Raw genomic sequence first — 17,841 nt, 5'->3', positions numbered from 1 at the left:
CCATCCATCCATCCACTCTTCAGTCCTTCCTTCCCTCCTCCCTCCCCTGATAGCACCAGGGAGCTGGGGTGAAGTCTAAGGCACTGGGCCCTGGACACGCACACTTGCTTCTGACTTGCCACATGGAGACCATGGACATCCTTGGCTACAGGCTGCTAGGAACCGCTCTGAAGACCCAGAACGCCTCTGTCTAAGCACCTTGGAAACAGGTCCCTGGCCTGGCGAGCACTGTCCAGGGTGCTGAAAGCTCCCCAGAGGAGAAGGCATATGGCAGGTTGTACATGGCCCATGCCAGGTGTGCATGGAGGGAGCTGTCCTCACCCACAGTCAGCTCAGACCCACGAGAACAGAAGTGTGTGCACTACTGCCACCTAAGAGGAGCCGAGTATTGAAATGGTGTGAACTTGTGTCCCCCAAAGTGTGTTCTAAGCCCCACAGGTAGGGCGAGTCACGCACTTTGCCCCCACCCTTCCATGTTGCGATCCTTGGCTTGCGGCCCCTTCCTCCACTGAAAGCCAGCAAGGGCCAGGGAGTCTTTCTTACAGCGCATCTCTGGGACACACTGTCGGCCTTCTCCTTCCACTTTTATGGGCTCTGTGATCATACCGGGTCCACCTGGATAATTCAGGATGATCCTCATCTTAAGGTCAGCTAATTAGTCACCTAATTCCACCTGCAATAAAACCCCCCTTCGCCGTGTCAGGTAAGGTACTCCAGCTTCCAGGATTAGGATGTGGGCATCTTTGGGGGTCGTTATTCTGCCTCTCACAAGCGCCCGGAGGCTCTGTGCCTGCCCAGGTCTGGGAAACCCTTTGCTCCGCAGCACCCTTCACAGGTGAGCATCCACGCGGCAGCACTGAGCACACCCCCCAGGGCTCTGGCAGGTGAGGGAGGGCAGGAAGGTAGGCCTGGGGGAGGCCTCTCGGCACCTTGGGGGTTCCTGGAGGTGTCGTCCACACCTGCTCTCAGTCACGTGTCCTTTTTTTTTTTTTTTTTTTTTTAAAGATTTTTATTTTTTCTTTTTTCTCCCCAAAGCCCCCCCGGTACATAGTTGTGTATTCTTCATTGTGGGTTCTTCTAGTTGTGGCATGTGGGACGCTGCCTCAGCGTGGTCTGATGAGCAGTGCCATGTCCGCGCCCAGGATTCGAACTAACGAAACACTGGGCCGCCTGCAGCAGAGCGCGCGAACTTAACCACTCGGCCACGGGGCCAGCCCCTCAGTCACGCGTCCTTTTGAGCTTTTCTCATCTGGAACTCCTCTTGCTGTGGACACATCTGCGGGATGAGGGAGTAACGAGCTTCCTCATGTGCAGTTTAGACCTAGTGAAACCCCAAAACTAGATTTTTTTTCTTTGCTTTTAAAAATTGTATTATTTCTACATCTCACCCTGCGGACACTGGCAGTCTACACACGATTTTAAAAAAGAGATAAATCAGAAAGAGTCTTCAGTGAGCTAAGTCTGACCAAAGCGTGTACCCCTTCAGGGGATTCACGTCAGCCAAAACACAGGAGACTCTGCATAAAACCAGGACAAGAGCATTCACTAGGGAAACAAAGCTCTGGAGACTTATAGAGGGCGGATAGCTGAGTAATGACCGACTTCTTGGGCTGGTTGGTTATGGAAATGCCGGAAATTGGCCCGGGCATCGTGAGCCTGCAGTGGCAGGTGGCAGGCCAGCTCAGACACCTGCTGCAGAGGCCCTGCCGTGTCCCCGTCACGTCCTGTCTGACCTGCCCGAGCGTCCCCCCGCCCCAGGTAGCCGGTCAGTCTTTCCCTCTGTTTATGGCAGCCAGGGCACCTCAGGCCGGCACATGCGGGTGGGCGGGGCTCAGTGCTCAGCGCTCATCTCTCCGGCGCACTTACACGGCTCTGTGGACTTGGGTGGGTCATAAACACGTGAGCTTGGCTGCTCGGATGCTCTCCGCGGCAGCTGCAGTAAACAAGGCAATATCCATAAACGCCCACACGCGATGTGTGCAACTCTCGGCCAATGTGGGCTGTTAGCATTGGCCCCGTCCAAAGTACACTAGATGGCACCTGCCAGGTTCTGTGGCCCCATCAGGGACATCCCGGAAGGAAGCATTGGGAAGTGCTCACCCATGTCAAATGCCACTTACTGGCCTTCACACTGGCCCAGGAGACAGGGCTGAGCAGCAACGCCCCCGGTGGGGTGGTTTCTTCACCAATTACACCTCCTTGGAGCCGCTCCCTTCCTGTCCTTTGTGTATTCCTTTCTGCTCTTTCCGTCTGTTCAAGGACGATTGTCCAGCGCCCTGCGTAGCCAGCCCGTGCCCCACATGGCCCCACACGGCCCCACACGGTGGTCTGGAAGGGCAGTGTGTCTGCTGCTGGCGGGTGCGTCCTCAACAAAGACAAGTGCAGAACCAGGCTTGTCATCCTGGTGCAATCCCGGGCGTCCGTGGACAATGCATTCCTTTCTGGGGCACCTCACCAGGATTTGGGCTGTGGGACCCAGAAGCTGGGATCTATCAGGGACGCTGGGGTGGCTCTGGCGAGGCACGTGGTCCCTCCTTGCTGTCACCAGGGCCCCAGACCCTCCTCTCTCCAACAAGCCCTTTCACAACCTCTGGCTACTTCTTCCCAGGCGGCCTTAGCCACGTCGCCCACAACCTCGCCCTCTACCCACCTCCAAACTCCTGAGCCTGACCTTGGACCCAGCCAGCTGCTGTCTGCTCCGCCCTGGGGCCACTGCACAGAACACAGACCCCAGACCAGCTCCCAGACCTCCCCTTTGCACAGCAGTGGTTCTCAGCTGAAGTCCCCCACCCCACTAGCAGCATCAGCATCACCTGGAACCTGCTAAAAATTCAAATTCCCAGGGCCCACCTGACCTGCTGAGCTGGAAACTTGGGGGGGCGTCAGCACCTGTGTGTGGTTCAAGCCCCCAGCGGACCCGGAGCTCAGCCTGAAATCTGCTGCCTCACCTCCCAGGTCACCTGAGACCCCTGCCTCCCCAACAAGTTCTCTCTGGGGCTCCCAGAGCTGCCGGTCAGGGGCTGGCACCACTCTCCACGACGCAGGGGGACCAGCTGTTCCCCACAAGGTCCTCAACCGGCCCCCTCCAGAGCCATGACCCTCGACTCTGAGCAGAGCACCACAACCCAGCCTCCCAGCCCTTCCTGTTACTCCCGTGCGGGGAGGTCAGCGAGGGTGTGTGGGACTTTGCCTGTGTGAGCAGGACCCCTCTCCTCAGCAGAGCCCCCATTTCCACGACCCCTGATCCCAGGCCCAGGGGGCCTGCGGCCGACATGTCTGCCCCGCATGTGCCTTCTCCCCGGGTGCGGCCCCAAGTTCAGCTAAACGGATGTGATGGCATGTGGACGAAGGAACCCACAGTGGTCAGAATGCGGGAACGGGAGAGGGGCATGGTCACCCTCACCCCAGGAGACCCCAGATGACAGAGGGGGGACAGACTCAGGGGTGGACAGACAGAGCCAGGCTGCACACAGTGTGTCCACCCGCCCAGGTCCAGAAGATGGGGACAGGTCAGGAGACCAGCAGCCTGGAGGGGAGGCATGGGCAGCCAGCTCATCAGCCACCCTCCCAAACCCTGCTGTGTCCACGGCCCTCGTTGCCCACTCTGCGGAACCCTCCAGAAAGACCAGAACCATGCGGTCCACAGTGAAGAGGACGGCCAGAGCCCTGCCACCCTTTCTCCCCAGAGTCCGTGGAGCTTGGCCGAGTCGGCTGTCGGCAGGGTGGGTGCTGGGCTGGGTTCTTCCCACCCGGCCACACCCGCCCTGTGGGGGTGCCCTTCCCACCTCCTTTCTCCTTCCCAGCATATCCCCGCCCCCTCTGACCCCTCCAACCCCCCGCCAGGCCAAGGACCCGTGTGCATTGTGCACCTAATAGACACAAGTGTTTTCATAATCAGATGACGGTACTGATGTAGCACACATTTTCATACAAACAGCAAAAGAAACATTTAACAACTATGAAAACAACAATGCTGCAATCTTCTTCCCACAGCCCTCACAGAGCCACTGGGGGAGGGGGTAGGAGGCGTGTGGGTGCAGGTGGGTGACGCGTGCTGAGCCGGGACCAGCAGGAAGAGTCTGGAGGTGGAGGTGGTGGGCGGGGTTTGCTGGACACTCGGGCTCCAGGAGCTGGCACGGGGTGTGGGGACAGATGAGGTCGGCATGTGAGCAAAGCCTGGTGGGGATGGTGCCTCACCAGCAACAGGGGAAGCTGGACCTCGGAAGCAGCTCGGCTCCGGCCGTGGCGGTACTGCTCCGAGCCTGGGCATGTGGGGCAGCAGGAAGGAGCCCACGTCCACCACTGAGCACCCACGTGACCCCCTGCACCCGTGGGGACACGTGCCATTGCTCCAGACCACAGCAGCCCCCACAGTGAGGGGGGGACAAAGGTCCCCAACACTCCCCATCCAGACACCCAGCACCCCAGCCAGGCTCTCCTGCCTCCTCCTGCAGTCAGTGCTGAAGGACAGACCCCGACACCAGAGGGTGGTGGTAGGCAGGCCATGCTTCCTGAGGACGTGGGGGCCAACCCCTTCCCGGGAGCAGCCTAGCCAGCAGCGTACGTCCTGAGTCCCAGGGGAGAAAGGCCCGACCCTCCAGGATGTGGAACCACAGGGGATGGGACTTGTGGGTCCCGGTGCCCACCCCATGCTGCCAGAAGGGCCAGCCATCAGTCCAAGATGGCCTTGAAGTCTGCGGTCAGGGCTGGGTGGGCCGCTGCCTCCAGGGCAGCCAGTGTCGCTCTCGGGAGCTGCCGGCACAGCTGCACTTGGGCTGCAAGGGGACAACTGAAGTCAGACCTCCTTCTGGAAGAAACTAGAACAATCTTCCCCCTAACCCTAACCCTAACCACCGAGAAGCCAGGCAGGCACAGCCTGTGTGCTGAGCGCCTACTGCATGCATGCCAGGCTCCAGGTGCCGGGACATGAGCAAGGGGCAGCAGCCACCATCGCTGGGGAGCAGAAAGGGACCCAGGAAGGACCGGCAGCACAGGGCGCACGGTGTGGGGGAGATTTCTGGGGAAGGAGGAGCTGAGGACCCCTGCACCAGGGTCAGGGGGCAGCCAGGGCAGAGGCCCAAGGGGGCATGGGTTGGGGGTTTGAGGAAGGACACACAGGCCAGTGGGGCTGGCGGGGAGACAGAGCGAGACGCGGTTCCTGGAGACGACATCCTGGGGATGTTGGCCATGGAGCCAAGGCCTGGAGAGGTGAGTGACCCAGTTTGTGCGCCAGACCCTGAGTGAGGGGGGAGCCCGAGACCCGGGGGTACCTGCACCCCATCAGCTGGGGACTCCTGCACCCACTCACCCATCATGCAGACAGGGAGGGGCCGAGACGCTGGCTCTCGCGAGGACGAAGCGCCTTTGGGGCCGGACACCGACTCCGCACACGCTTACCTGCCCGGAGCGCCCCCAGGAGACGCCTGTAGGTGACGCTGTGACGAGCCAGCTTGAGCAGGAAGGCATGGAGGCAGAGCCACCGAGCGGCTTCAAGAGGAAACGGGCCAGAGGCACCCTTGGCCCCCAGTGGCGTCCCTGGGGACACACGGGAGGCTAAGGTCCCCACCCAGCCCCCACGGCCCCACGCTCCTCCTGGTAACTGCGTGCTCCAGACATAGCCCAGGGTCCCTCCAGGCTGAGTGCAGGAGTCGGGGCGAGGGCAGGGCCACTCAGGAGACGCCCCACACAAGCAGCAGCAGCTTCTGACAACTGAACGTTTCTGACTTCTCCAAAGAAACTTCCACAAACAGAAGTAACAAAAAGCCAAGCGTGTTAGGCTGAGGACCACGGGGGCACGGCCTGGCCAGAGCCTCAGACTCATCAGACACGCCCACCACGAGCCGTGGGCGCAGATGGCAGCTCCCATGGGAGCTCTTGGGTGGGGACACCGAGGGGAAGACAGAGACGGACGGCGGTGCACCCCGATGCAGGGGTGGGCAAGCGGCTCCCGTGGGCGTCCCTCCCATCACTTTCCTCCGCAAGATGTGGGGGAGGGGCTATGGGGCAGCAGGCTTAGGCCCGGCTTCCTCCTGACCCTAGGCTAGGTTTGTGCAGCCCCCAGAACACCACAGAGAGGGGGCACCCAGGAGGAGGCTGAGCGGGCGAGGGAAGGACCAGATCCCAACGTTTGCCACATCCCAACCACGCAGGCCTGTCTGCCACACGGGGAGGGCACGAGGCAGCCAGTGAGCGCAGCGGAAGCCCCAGTCCCTGCCTTGCGTCCCCTGACTCAGCCGTGGGGCTCCCAGGCCACAGGGCAGCTCCGCATTGGGGTGTGCAGGGGCAGCCTGGGTTTCACTAGCACCACAGGCACCCCGAGACCCTGCCAGCCGGGCCAGGTCACCGCGCACCTGCGTTCTTGGCTTTCAGGAGGGCATAGCAGCGGCTCGCGGTGTCAGAGACGAGCCGCAGGAAGAAGGATGGGTTGTTCCTCACTGGCTGATTAAACGGAAGCTGGAGCACACACGCATGGAACCTGGGGACGGGCAGCTTTGTCAGAGGAAGGCCTCCTGGTTAGGACGTGTTCACGTGTGTGTGAGCACCTGTGAACCTGGTGCCATGTGTGTGCACATGTGTACCATGGGCAGGCATGTGCGTGTGTATACACGGTCAGTTTGTGTGTACTGTGTATGCACGTGTATAAGTCACACATGTCCACGTGTTGGTGTGTGCACACGTGTGCATACAACCATGAGACAAACCCTCGCCAGGGGTCTTGTGCTCCTGGCCTTTCCAACCACCTGGGCCCTTTCTGAATAAGGTGGGTGCCGACCCAGCCAGCCATCAGATCTCACGCCCCTGAAAGCCTGCTGGGCGGGAAGGACCTCCACCACTTACGGCAGAGGGGAGCCAGTCTGGAGACACAAAACTGACTGCCTGCATTCTGGGGTCGGGGCCACACCACCAGCACAGGAGGGGGCCCATTCTGTGGGTGAGAGGGCGGGGCAGTGCTCAGTGCAGAGGCCCGAGAGGCCTCCACTAGGGGGAGTTTCCAGCTCCCATGAAAGGAGCCAAGCCCAGCAGGTCCCAGTCCAATGGTGCCTGGTTAGCGTCCTGCTCCGAGCGCCACATGGACACACACGGCCCTAGCTGCCATGACCACCACGGCCGGGCTTTATGACCCCCTTCCTGCCTCGGAGGGAAGGGTTCTCAGACCTACCTGATCTTTTGTATTTGGGGGCAGCTGCCGTTGATGCACATGGGCAGGGAAGCCAGCAGCTCTCTGACCCACGGTCATCTCGGGCTGCACACAGCCATGGCTGAGGAGCATGGAGCTGCCCCAGGGTGCCTCCCCTGAACCCAGGTCTCGGCAACATCCCCTGGAAGACGGGTGTCCAGGGCCAGAGCCCACAAGTAAGGGGTCCACCGGTGGGGACATGAGGGTGAGGTGAAGTGACGTGGTCACCCGGGACCTGGGGTTGGCCGCCCCGTGGCCTTGGAAGCATCGCCTGCCACTCGGCTCACACCCTGAGGGCCCCGGAGAGGCGAGCGGGTGTCACAGCCACCACAGCCTTCAGCTGTGAGTGGCACGTGGCACACTCATGTTTACACTCTGAGCACACTCCCAGAGAAGTGCTGAGGCGGCTGTGCACGAGAGGTTAGGGACGAGGACAGGAAGACACACTAAAGGAAGACGAGAGCCTCAAGGAGCAGGAGGGCCCTGTGCACTGGGAGAGCCAGGCTTGGGCGAGCGCGGCTCCGGCCTCTAGGACACAGAGACTGACAGACGGAGCCCGTGTGCGCCCGCGGCCCCGGTGCTCAGGCCTCTGGGGCCACAAGCAGCTTTCCTGGAGTGACGTTTAGGTAGGAATTTCCTCCGTGGGCCCTACTCAGTTCCTGAAAGAAACAATGAGCTGCCTCACAACAAATGCACAGCCTGGACGACACCAACTCTCAGACAGATGCCTGGCACCCCGTCACCCGCCACTGCCCTCGCCCGGTCCCATGGCTCCTGGCCCGATGTCCCGAGAGAAAGCCCTGGGAAGCTGGCTGCCTCCCTGAGCCGCCTGGGGGCAGGTCTCTCCCAGAAACCACAGAAAGCAAAGCCCAGCTGTGTGTCCCTGAGGCCGGGGAGACCAGGTGACCGGTTCATGAAGGCCGGGTGGCCTGCCTCCCAAGGGGCCAGCACAGCCTGAGGGGGGAACACTTTCCCAGCAGAGACTTAGGCACCCTGAACAACGCCACACAGCCTCCCACCCACGCCCCTGTCCCTGGCAGGGCGGCTGCAGAACCACCAGGGACATGGGATGGTCCGGAATGTTCCAGAAGCACAGCTGGGCCTCAGTGTGAGCCAGCTTGTGGGGCAGGAATGGTGGCTGGGCTGTTGGGAGCCCTGGTGTTTGCTGCCGAAAATACACAAACGCCACTTTCTCATAAACGCAGGGTTCTGATGCGGAAGCCTGGGACCCGGTGGGCAGAGCACCATCCCAGCTGTAGGGCAGCAGGGCGAGGTCGGCCCCCAGCAGCGGCCGAGGCTCCCTTGTGCAGCGGCACGGCCCAAGGACCCACCTGTAGGCCTGAAGCAGGAATATCTGGTAGACGTTTGTGAAGACGGTCTGCAGACTGTTCACCTGGAGCCGCACGGAGAGAGAATGATGGGAACTTAAACTCCTACCTTCCGCTTTATCGCCGGCCAAATGGGGTAGGAAGGAGGACCACTAAGGAGGAAACATCCTCTCTCCAGGGAACTCCTGCCAGAGCCTCCCCACGGGGTGGCTCAGGACTCTGCTGGGCGCCCGAGGAAAGGACGAGGAGGAAGGGACGGGGGTGGCACCCAGCCCATCTGGCACATCCTGGGCCCTGCGACCCTGGTGCCTGAGGCCACCAAGTCTCAGACCCCGCACCCTGTGAGGAGGGGCACTGGGGCTGAGGGCAAGGGCCCTCAATAGACACACACAGGTGTGCGCACACACATGGACACACGCACACACAGTAACAGGACCTGTGAACCATGCGGGCCTCACAGGTGGAAGCTGAGCGGGCGGCTTCCGAGTCTGACACCCACCGGCCCCCAGCCGCGTGCTCACCTGTAGGTCTAGGAACAGACCGTGACACTTCAGCCGCAAGACTGCAAAGAGCTTGCGACGCATGCTCCTGCCAGCCTTGAAGCCCTGCTGGAAGGTGAGGCTGGCTCTGATGGAGGTCCGCGCGTACCTGTGACGATGGCGGGCGTGAGCCGCATGGGGCCAGACACGCACCTGCCCACCCTGCGCCATCAAACGCACACTCTGATCACACTGCAGACACATGTCCGTCCATGCAACCAGGAGACGAAGCACGCCCCACCAACATCCCATGGCCGACCTGGCCCACGGGCCGTGCACAGTCCTCGAGGGGAATGTGGGCGTCACGGGACGTGGAAGGAAAGAGGCTGCACTGCCCACACCCGTGGTGCCCGCCACTCACTCCCCACAGGCAGGGGTCCACGCAGAGCAGATGAGACACACACAGTCCACTCCGCGTGGGACCTTTTACATCAGCTTTAAACACTCTCATCCCGAAATAAGCTTTTCCTAATATTCCATGTTCTTTGAAAACAACTTTAAGGCAGAACAAGGCATCTTGGTGACGCGTGACATCTACTCGGCCGTCTATTTCGGTTGTTTCGTCTCTGTGCTAAGGCCCCTGCCCAAGCATTTAAAGCGGTCAAATAGAATCTGGGATCATGTCTCGGATTTTTTCTTCAGGACAGATTTCTAGAAATTACTGAGAAAACATTTGAAGAACTTTAGTACAAATTTGCTGCTTTGTAGAAAAGTCGCCCCCGTTGGCTGCACCCTCAGAAATGCACAGTGCCTCACCCCAATGCCAGCATCCAGTGGCCGGAGCACAGGGGAACTGCCGACATGAGGGACGGGGGCCTTGGGCTGTGGGGGAGAAGCTGGTGGAGGGCGGGGAGGGTTGGAAGCCCGGAGGCCGAGCCGAGGCCTGAGGATGGGGTGACAGAGCCAGTGGGCAGGGAATGGGGTCAGGAGACGGAAGCGCAGGTGCGAGTGCACAAGAGCAGTGGGAGGCAGGAGACAGACGGACGCATCCGGGCCGCACACAGCCAGCGCCTGTGCCTGCTTTTTCCCTTTCAGAGAAAATTCCCAAGGAGCCTGGGAACCAGCACAAGTGCAGACCCGGCGTACTCAGGCCAGAACTGGAATTACAACACAGGAGGGACGCCTGCCTTCCACCGTGGTCTGGAATCTGCGCCTTCAACCGAGAGAGTGAGCACAGGCTCCTCGTCCGGGTCTGTCTGAGTCCGTTCATGTCTGTGCTGGGCCTGAGGCTGAGCTGTGGGCTCTCGGGCTCAGGGGCTGAACTATGTCCCCCAGATTCATGGGGTGAAGCCCTGACCCCATGTCTGGAGACGGGGCTGTTAAGAAGGTAACTGAGGTTAGATGAGGTCATGGGGGCCCCTAACGCAACATGGCAGGTGTCCTTCTAAGAAGAGGAGACACCAGAGAGATGCTCAAGCACAGAGGGACGACCGTGTGAGGACAAAAGGAGATGACGGCCGTCTACACCCCGGGAGAGAGGCCTCCGGACTAACCCACCCTGTCCACACCTGGACCTCGGACGTCCAGCCTCCAGAACTAGAGAAGGCACAGGTCTGTTGTTTACGCCACCCGTCCGCAGTATTTTTATGGCAGCCTGAGCTGACGGAGACAGGGACCCACGGTACCGCATGGAGCCAGCCCCATGTGCCACAGCCCTGCTTCCCGACGGAACATGCTGGTGCCCCGAGGCTGCCGCACAATTTCCTTTGACAAAAACCAGACAACTGCTCCCCTAGCGGTGCGAGTCCCCTCATGCCCGAAGAAGGACGGGTTTCTGCCCACCTGTGGACGGGAAGACAGGCCTCCGACCTTTTGGGGTTGCAGCCGCCTGTCATCCATGGAAGCGGGAGCCAGAATGGACCGACTGCGCCCACTGCTGGGCGTGCTCACCTGGAGTAGTCACAGAACACGTCCAGGGTGCGGGTGTCCAGCAGCAGGCCGCACCAGGGGAACAGGCAGTGGGCCGGCAGCTGGAGAGGGGCCGCGCCGCCCAGGCCGCTGTCGTCCACGGGGAAGTTCACCACCGTCTTCCGCAGGTTGGCCACGCAGCCGTACTCGGGCACGCCTCCGACCAGGGTCCTGAGGCAGAGGGGCCGCGTCAGCCTCCGGGAGGAGGGGCAGGCCGCCTGAGCATCTTGGACGCACTCATTCAACACTCCGTCAACCCAGAGAGGCAGCCGGGGGGCAGAGGCCCAGAGCGGCAGGTGCCGAGGAAGGCCAGCCCAGCCCTGCCCTGCCCTGCGGGTGCTTGTCCCCAGAAGGTTCCGGAGACCAGGTGCCAGTGAGGAGACACCAGGGTGGCCAGGCCAGCAAAGGGCAGAGGGCAGGCAGCGGGGTGGGAAGCATGCAGTCCCTATGGACCGGGGATCAGGGTGGATCCTGAAGGACATACAGAAGCCTGGATGGCCCTATTCACAGGCAAGACAGGCAAGCAGTCGTCATGGGAACCCGGGTGAGAAGTGGGAGAGGCAGGGCTCGGAGGCCAAGGGGTCACATCCTGTCACGGCCAGTTGACGTGTCCACTTGGCACAGCTCTGGTGCCCAGGCATAAAAACTAGAGTCTGAGTGTAGCTGGGGTGTCTGCAGATGCAGTCGACACCCACAATCAGCTGGCTTTAAGGGGCTCACTTTCCGCAGAGGGGTGGGCTCACTCATCGGTGGAGGCGCCCGAGGAGAACCACGAGGGGGCCCCTTGGTCGGTGGCCCGAGCTCCCGCCCCTCCTGCCACCCGCAGGTGGACTTCAGACTTGCCTAGCCAGCCCGACTGTCACGCGGGCTGACTCCTTGCAGTAAGTCAGCTCCTGGCTATGTCTACCTGGTCCCGATGATCCCTCTCCCGGGGGATGATGGGCCCGGACACTCTGGGCACCTCCCTGCCCAGCACCCCCACAGCAGCCTCAGACCCCAGAACTCCCCACCACAGAGGCGACGTTCTCTGTGCTGGCCTGTCCGGCAGCCGCTGGTCATGTGTGGCGACTAAGCTCTCCGAACGTGGCCTGTACCCCCGAGGACCTGAACTTGCCCTTTGATCTGGGATGAGTTTACACGTGCACACGTCCTGTGCTGGGCCTGCCGCGTGCGACAGTGAGCCCCGGGGGTTCCCGGTGGGCAGACTCAGGGTGTGGGGACAGCGTACAGACAGGTGTCCCAAAGGGGGCCCGACGACCACAGCAAGCTGCCCCCACACCAGCACGTGCTGAGGGTTTGGTTCTATAACTCTCTCCCCCCTCAGAAAATCACAGATTAAACATGCCCCTGGGCTCCCGCGGCCCCGAACGGGACGGTGCTCTGCGGACCAGAGCTCTAAGGCGAGGATCTCACGGGCCTGGTTTTGGTTTGAACAAAACAAACTTAAGACCAACCCCCATGCGATCCCCACACCTCTTGACATATGGTTTCTGGTCCAGATCCTCTGTGCTCTCCCACGAGCTCCATAGAGAAAGCAGCTCCACAGAGGAAGCCGCGGATGAGCGCTCAGGCTCCTCGTGCACCACCTCCAGGGTCTCAGTCCCTGGGACGCAAGGGCCCACTGTCGCCGCTCCCTCCACTGTCCAGCGCACTCCTGTGGCTGCGACTTCCAAGCCCACCTGGCCCGCTGCCTGAGCCATGCTCCCTCGGGCGACACCTGCCACCAACGCCACACTCCCGGCTCCAGGCTCCCGCCAGCGACAGGGGAGGCAACTGTCCGCCTGGGCTTCCGGAACGGCAGAACCGCCCCGCGCCCCACTCACCAGGGACGCTGACGCCACGGGAAGCCCAGCGCGTGGCGACAATGATGTTATCACGCAAGTCACGTCAGCTGTGCTCGGGCCACAGGAGTGCCCGTTAACGCACACGTGAGGGTCCTACCTGAGAAAGGTTTTTGCTTGTGCCAGGTGAGGGGTGACCAACAGGAAGTCATCCACCAAGCGCAGGAGCACCCTGAGACAAGGAGAGACGCCGAGAGGGGGGCTCCTTACACTCGGACATCAGTCCTTCCACAGGGAGCGAAGGGAGGAAAGTTCAGCTGTCTGAGGTCACAGGGACAAGAAGACCCTTCCCCAAAGAGGCTCAACTACAGGCTTGAACGTCTCGTGGGCTTTGGCACCAGCCGGGGACGGACGAGCAGGGGCCCTGGGCCCATCCAACCGGAGCACAGCCTCGGTCGGATGCCCGTGAAAACGGTCCGTGCCCCGGGCGCACTAGAAGTCACATATAACTCCAGGTTCCAGGCCCGCTTACTGCCTCCCGTAGACTCTGCGTGAAGAGACAGTGCAGCCGTGTCTGTATCTACAGGACCAGAGATGTGAGTGATCGAAACAAATTAACACACACACACAAGGGGTCCGTTACCCATCCTGCTGAATCCCGGAAAACAGCTGGTTCTCCATGTCTCCGTAGCACAAGCTGCAGAGCAGAGTGGACAGAATGGAGCCCTGGGGGATCCCCCGACACTGGACATAGGACCTGGGGGGGCAACGTGGTTAGAAGGGGTGGGCAGGCCACACGGGCCTCACACTTATCTCACAGGCATGCACATGGACGCAGGCCACATGCACACATGTGCACACATGTAGACACACAGCACAGACCACACACACATGCACAGACCACACGTGCATACCACAGACCACGTGCACACACTGAGACACACACCAGGCCCACCAGGGGGAGTGTGAATAGAGGTTTGTCATAGGCCCCACGAAGCCCTGCAATGGACCTGTTCACAAGTGCCACAACCCACTGTTATAAAGGTCACAGCACGCGAGAAGTTGGGGGTGTCTCTCTGGGGTGGAGTGGGGGGGTCCTAGGTGTGGCCTTTTCCATGGAGAAAGCTCTCTTCTGACCTGGGGCCATTTCCATGCATGTGCAGGTGTGTTCTCCGTCAGATTCACCCTGCTGTGCACCATGTGGTGTTTCTCCAGGATGTGCACGTTATATTTCTAATGTAATTATATTTTAATAAGTACTGCAATTATTTGCAACATAATAATAATAAAGGTACATCCTTTAACTAAAAAGATTCCAAAACTTAGTGCACAGCTAGTGACCACAGTGAAGGCTCCCACTTCCAAGCTGGCCTCTAACGACCTCAGCCGTGAGCCTGAGAGCCCCAGGACCACCGCTCTCGTCACACGCTGGGGTCCTCATGCAGGCGCTAGCCCAGGGAAGTCTGGTTTTGCTTGCAAGATTTTAAAAAATTATCTGCCAGCATTTCAATGTCCAGGACTTCCTGTAACCGTGGGAACCTCACCTCGGCCACACCAGCCGAGCCTGTCTGGTGGGTGCCACCCGGCACAGGTGGTCTGGAGAGGACGATGGGAGGGGGTGAGGACCCAAACTCACTTGCCCCCGATCCTGATGACGTGGTTGTGCACCAGGCGTAGGAAGAAGTCGAAGAGGCTGCTGCTGGCCTCGTTCAGAGAGGAGCTCTGGAAAAGAGCACCGGGGGCGGGGGGGCAGGGTGCTGGGGGCACTCAGTCCACACGGCACTCGTCCCACACAGGACGCCACTCGGGGTTGCCTGTGGATCCGGGGGGCTCAGGCCCGCAGCCATAGGCCCAGACAGCTCGTGTGGAACACGGCAGGGCCTCTGGTGGCCAAAGGAAAGTCGTCTGAGGTCTCGGAGCCTCACTAGGTGGATGGGCTTGGCAGTAAACTGGTTCTGCAAAAACCCACAGAGCTGTGGGGGCTGACCCCCCAGAAGGCCCCGGCTCAGGTGACCGGTCCCTGTTCACACGAGAAAAACAGTTTCCCACTGGATGGGTCAGCTCAAGGTGGGTCTACGGTCAAATCCAGATTGTCCTCCTGAGGGAAGGGGACGCATGGTCTTTAGGCTCAAGATGAAAACTGAGGGACGAAGCAGCTGGAAGCAGCGGAGAATGTGGTGAGGTGGTGGGAAGAGGAACATGGCCAAGGCAGAGCAGGTCTTGCCGGCCAGTAGGGTGGTAGCCTCGGCCGTGTCCACAGCCCGCTCCGCCCCAGCCCCCAGGATTGCACCAAGTGACCACCAGGCAACGTGGAGACACCTGTGCCCAGACCCCACCAACCTGCTCGATGACAACAGCGTCCCTCAGTGAGCTCGTCCCCTGCAGATGCTCCACAAACTGCCTCATGTAGGGCTGGAGGTCCGTGAAGGTGGACACCTGCCAGTGAGGAGAGGGTGTGAGGGGTGGACACCAAGAAGCAGGCATCCCGCGGTGGAAGGCTGAGCCGGGGTGGGCACCAAGCCCGAGAGGCCCCGTCGTGCAGCTCTGTTTGGGAAAAGGAAAACAAGGAAAGCACTACAAAGTCACAGGGGGCGTCACACCCGTGCGGGGCCCGGGCCCCGAGGAGAGCATGAGAAGGGCCGGGGAATGGGCAAAAGGATGGGGACAGACCCCACGCTCTGAGGCCGACCCTCACGGGAGGCAGAGGACATCCACCACTCTATCCATGGTCAGGAAAGCATCGCAGTGTCTGGAGGAGAATGTCACACAAAACCTGTACTTCAAGAATTTCTTTACAAAGTCTGGCATCTCGTGGAAAATCACTGAGGTGGGCGGCCAGCCTGGTGGCGCAGTGGTTAAGTTCGCACCTTCTGCTTCAGTGGCCCAGGGTTCGCTGGTTCAGATCCCAGGTGCGGACATGGCACTGCTTGACAAGCCCTGCTGTCGTAGGCGTCCCCCATATAAAGTAGAGGAAGACGAGCATGGACGTTAGCTCAGGGCCAATCTTCCTCAGCAAAAAGAGGAGGATTAGCAGCAGATTTAAGCTCAGGGCTAGTCTTCCTCAAAGAAAAAGACCAAAATGAAAAATACCGAGGTGTGCTGAAAAGAAGCCCGAGTGCCCAAACCCCAAGTACACAGCAGAAACCCACCCACAGCGAGGGGTCACTGAGTCAGCAGGACTTAAATGAGTAAAGTTGACACAATCAACCAAAGGAAAAGGGGGGAATTTAACCAGGGATCTGGAATCTGTGAGAAGATTCACGTGGGATTTCTAGAACTGAGAACTGGGACAGTCAAACTTAAGAATTCAATGAGTGGGTTTAACAGACAGCAAGAGAGGGGAGACGAGTTAAGTGGAAGACAAGTCTGTAAAAAGTTCAGCTTTCAGCAGAGACCGAAACAGGTTAAAAATACCGTGCACAGAATTAAAGTGGATCCTAGACCCGAATGTGAAGCCGAGACAACGAATATTCTACAAGAAAATACGGAAGAATGTTGTCACGACCTAGGGGCGGGCGGTTTCTCCAACAGGTCACAGCTTCAGCCAAAAACGGCTGAGAAAGTGGACTCTGTTCAAGTTAAAAGCTTCTGTTCATCTGCAGACTCCCCCCGCGAGTGAAGACGCAGACGAACCAAGGAGATGCCTGCAGTCCGTCACCCGACACAGGATTCGTGTCCGATTGCTAAAGATCTCCCACAAACCACAGCACGGGCAGCCAGCCCAGCACAAGGCAGGAGCAACGTGAACAAATCAGGAACGCAAACCGCAGCCCCACAGACGGCTCCGCGCCCATCGGGACACGTGGGCTCCGGCCAGAAGCGTTGACCACCCCCTGCGTGTCGTGATGTGAGCACGTGGGTCCTCTCTGCAGAGGAGGAGTATGATCAGGCACAGTCGCCCAGGAAAACTCTTTGGAGATTTATCTCCTAAAACTAAACAAACCAGAGTGAGACCCAGCGACTCCACCGCTGGAATCCGCCCACAGAAACCAGAGCTTCTGTCCAGGGAACGGCACATGGAGGCATGCCCGCGGCGGCGTTGTTCAACCGCCCAAACCTGGAAACCAGAAACACCCACCCCCAGCAGAGAGCACGACCCCGCTGGGCCACGTGCCACACCCGGGCCGCCGTCAACAAGTAAGCTGCCAGAGCTGCTGCTCCCGGGGCCCAGCCCATTCCCAGACATGCTGCAGAGCAAAGCACACAGGACCGGGGCCGTTCCGCCCATTTCACGTTCATGGGATTCAAGACAGGTGAGCGAGCCCCCACGAAGGGGTCAGAGTGGTGGGCACCCCAGGCTGGGCAGGAGGGAACCTTGCAGGCCTCGTGATTTCTGTGCCTTGACGTGGGTGGTGGCAGCCATCTGTGTCCACACTCAGGATTTGCCAACCTCAAGGGACCGAGCCTGGCCCCCGGGGCTTCCTGTGTGTGTTTACTGAGAACTTCTGGGGGAAACCCCTCCCTTTGCATCCTCCTGCAGGCTGGGTGCCCTCACGCTCCAACGTGCTGGTGATAATTGGTCGGAAATCCCCTAAACTGATGGGGCCTCAGGCACAACCTGAACCCCAGCTGTCCTTTTCCAGCCCCACTGATACCCGAGGTCCGTGGCCTCTGCGGGGGCTGCGCGGGCAGAGACAGCGAGCGAGGCCCCTGTGTCCTGGTGAGGCCTCCTCTGGCCCTCTCCTCTCCCAGAGCCAGCACAGCATCTGCCCACAGCTCACACTCCAGCCCTCTGTGCGGCCGCGGGCCACGCGTGGGCTCCCGTGGGCTCCTGGGGGTGGTGTGGAAGCCACCTAAACAGAAGCACGGCTCTGCTGCTGCCGGCCCCTTCTGCTCTGCACAAACCCGGTTCTCAGTCCGAGAGGCCCCAGTGCTGTGAAGGGACAGCAGGGGGCAGGAGCCAGCTGAAGAGAGGACACGACCGTAACATGAAGAGTGAGGGCCACAGGGGCCCCTCCCAGCACTGGCGGCGGAGAGGGCACCATGCCGCGCCCACACGGGTGGGCCAGGGCCTCAAGGGTGGACACGCCACACACACCTGCACCAGACACGCCTGTGTCACAGACACGCCACACACACCTGCACCAGACACGCCTGTGTCACAGACA

General features: G+C 60.5%; 1 protein-coding gene across 1 annotated transcript in view; it reads right to left on the bottom strand.

Annotated features, from left to right (window-relative positions):
* Positions 1 to 4,007: 4,007 nt before the first annotated feature.
* The window catches only part of TERT (telomerase reverse transcriptase), a 23,463-nt gene continuing 9,629 nt past the window's right edge, over positions 4,008 to 17,841 (bottom strand). The window contains 10 exon segments of the mRNA XM_046671018.1: positions 4,008 to 4,775; positions 5,398 to 5,535; positions 6,351 to 6,475; positions 8,509 to 8,570; positions 9,027 to 9,153; positions 10,935 to 11,123; positions 12,894 to 12,965; positions 13,377 to 13,490; positions 14,370 to 14,455; positions 15,074 to 15,169. Coding sequence (XP_046526974.1) covers positions 4,672 to 4,775; positions 5,398 to 5,535; positions 6,351 to 6,475; positions 8,509 to 8,570; positions 9,027 to 9,153; positions 10,935 to 11,123; positions 12,894 to 12,965; positions 13,377 to 13,490; positions 14,370 to 14,455; positions 15,074 to 15,169 — 1,113 coding nt within the window. The 3' untranslated portion in view covers positions 4,008 to 4,671.

This window comes from Equus quagga, chromosome 9 (assembly GCF_021613505.1).
Source record: "Equus quagga isolate Etosha38 chromosome 9, UCLA_HA_Equagga_1.0, whole genome shotgun sequence".
NCBI lineage: Eukaryota > Metazoa > Chordata > Mammalia > Perissodactyla > Equidae > Equus > Equus quagga.
Note: the sequence above shows the minus strand (reverse complement) of the source record. Positions and strands in the feature narration are given on the sequence as shown.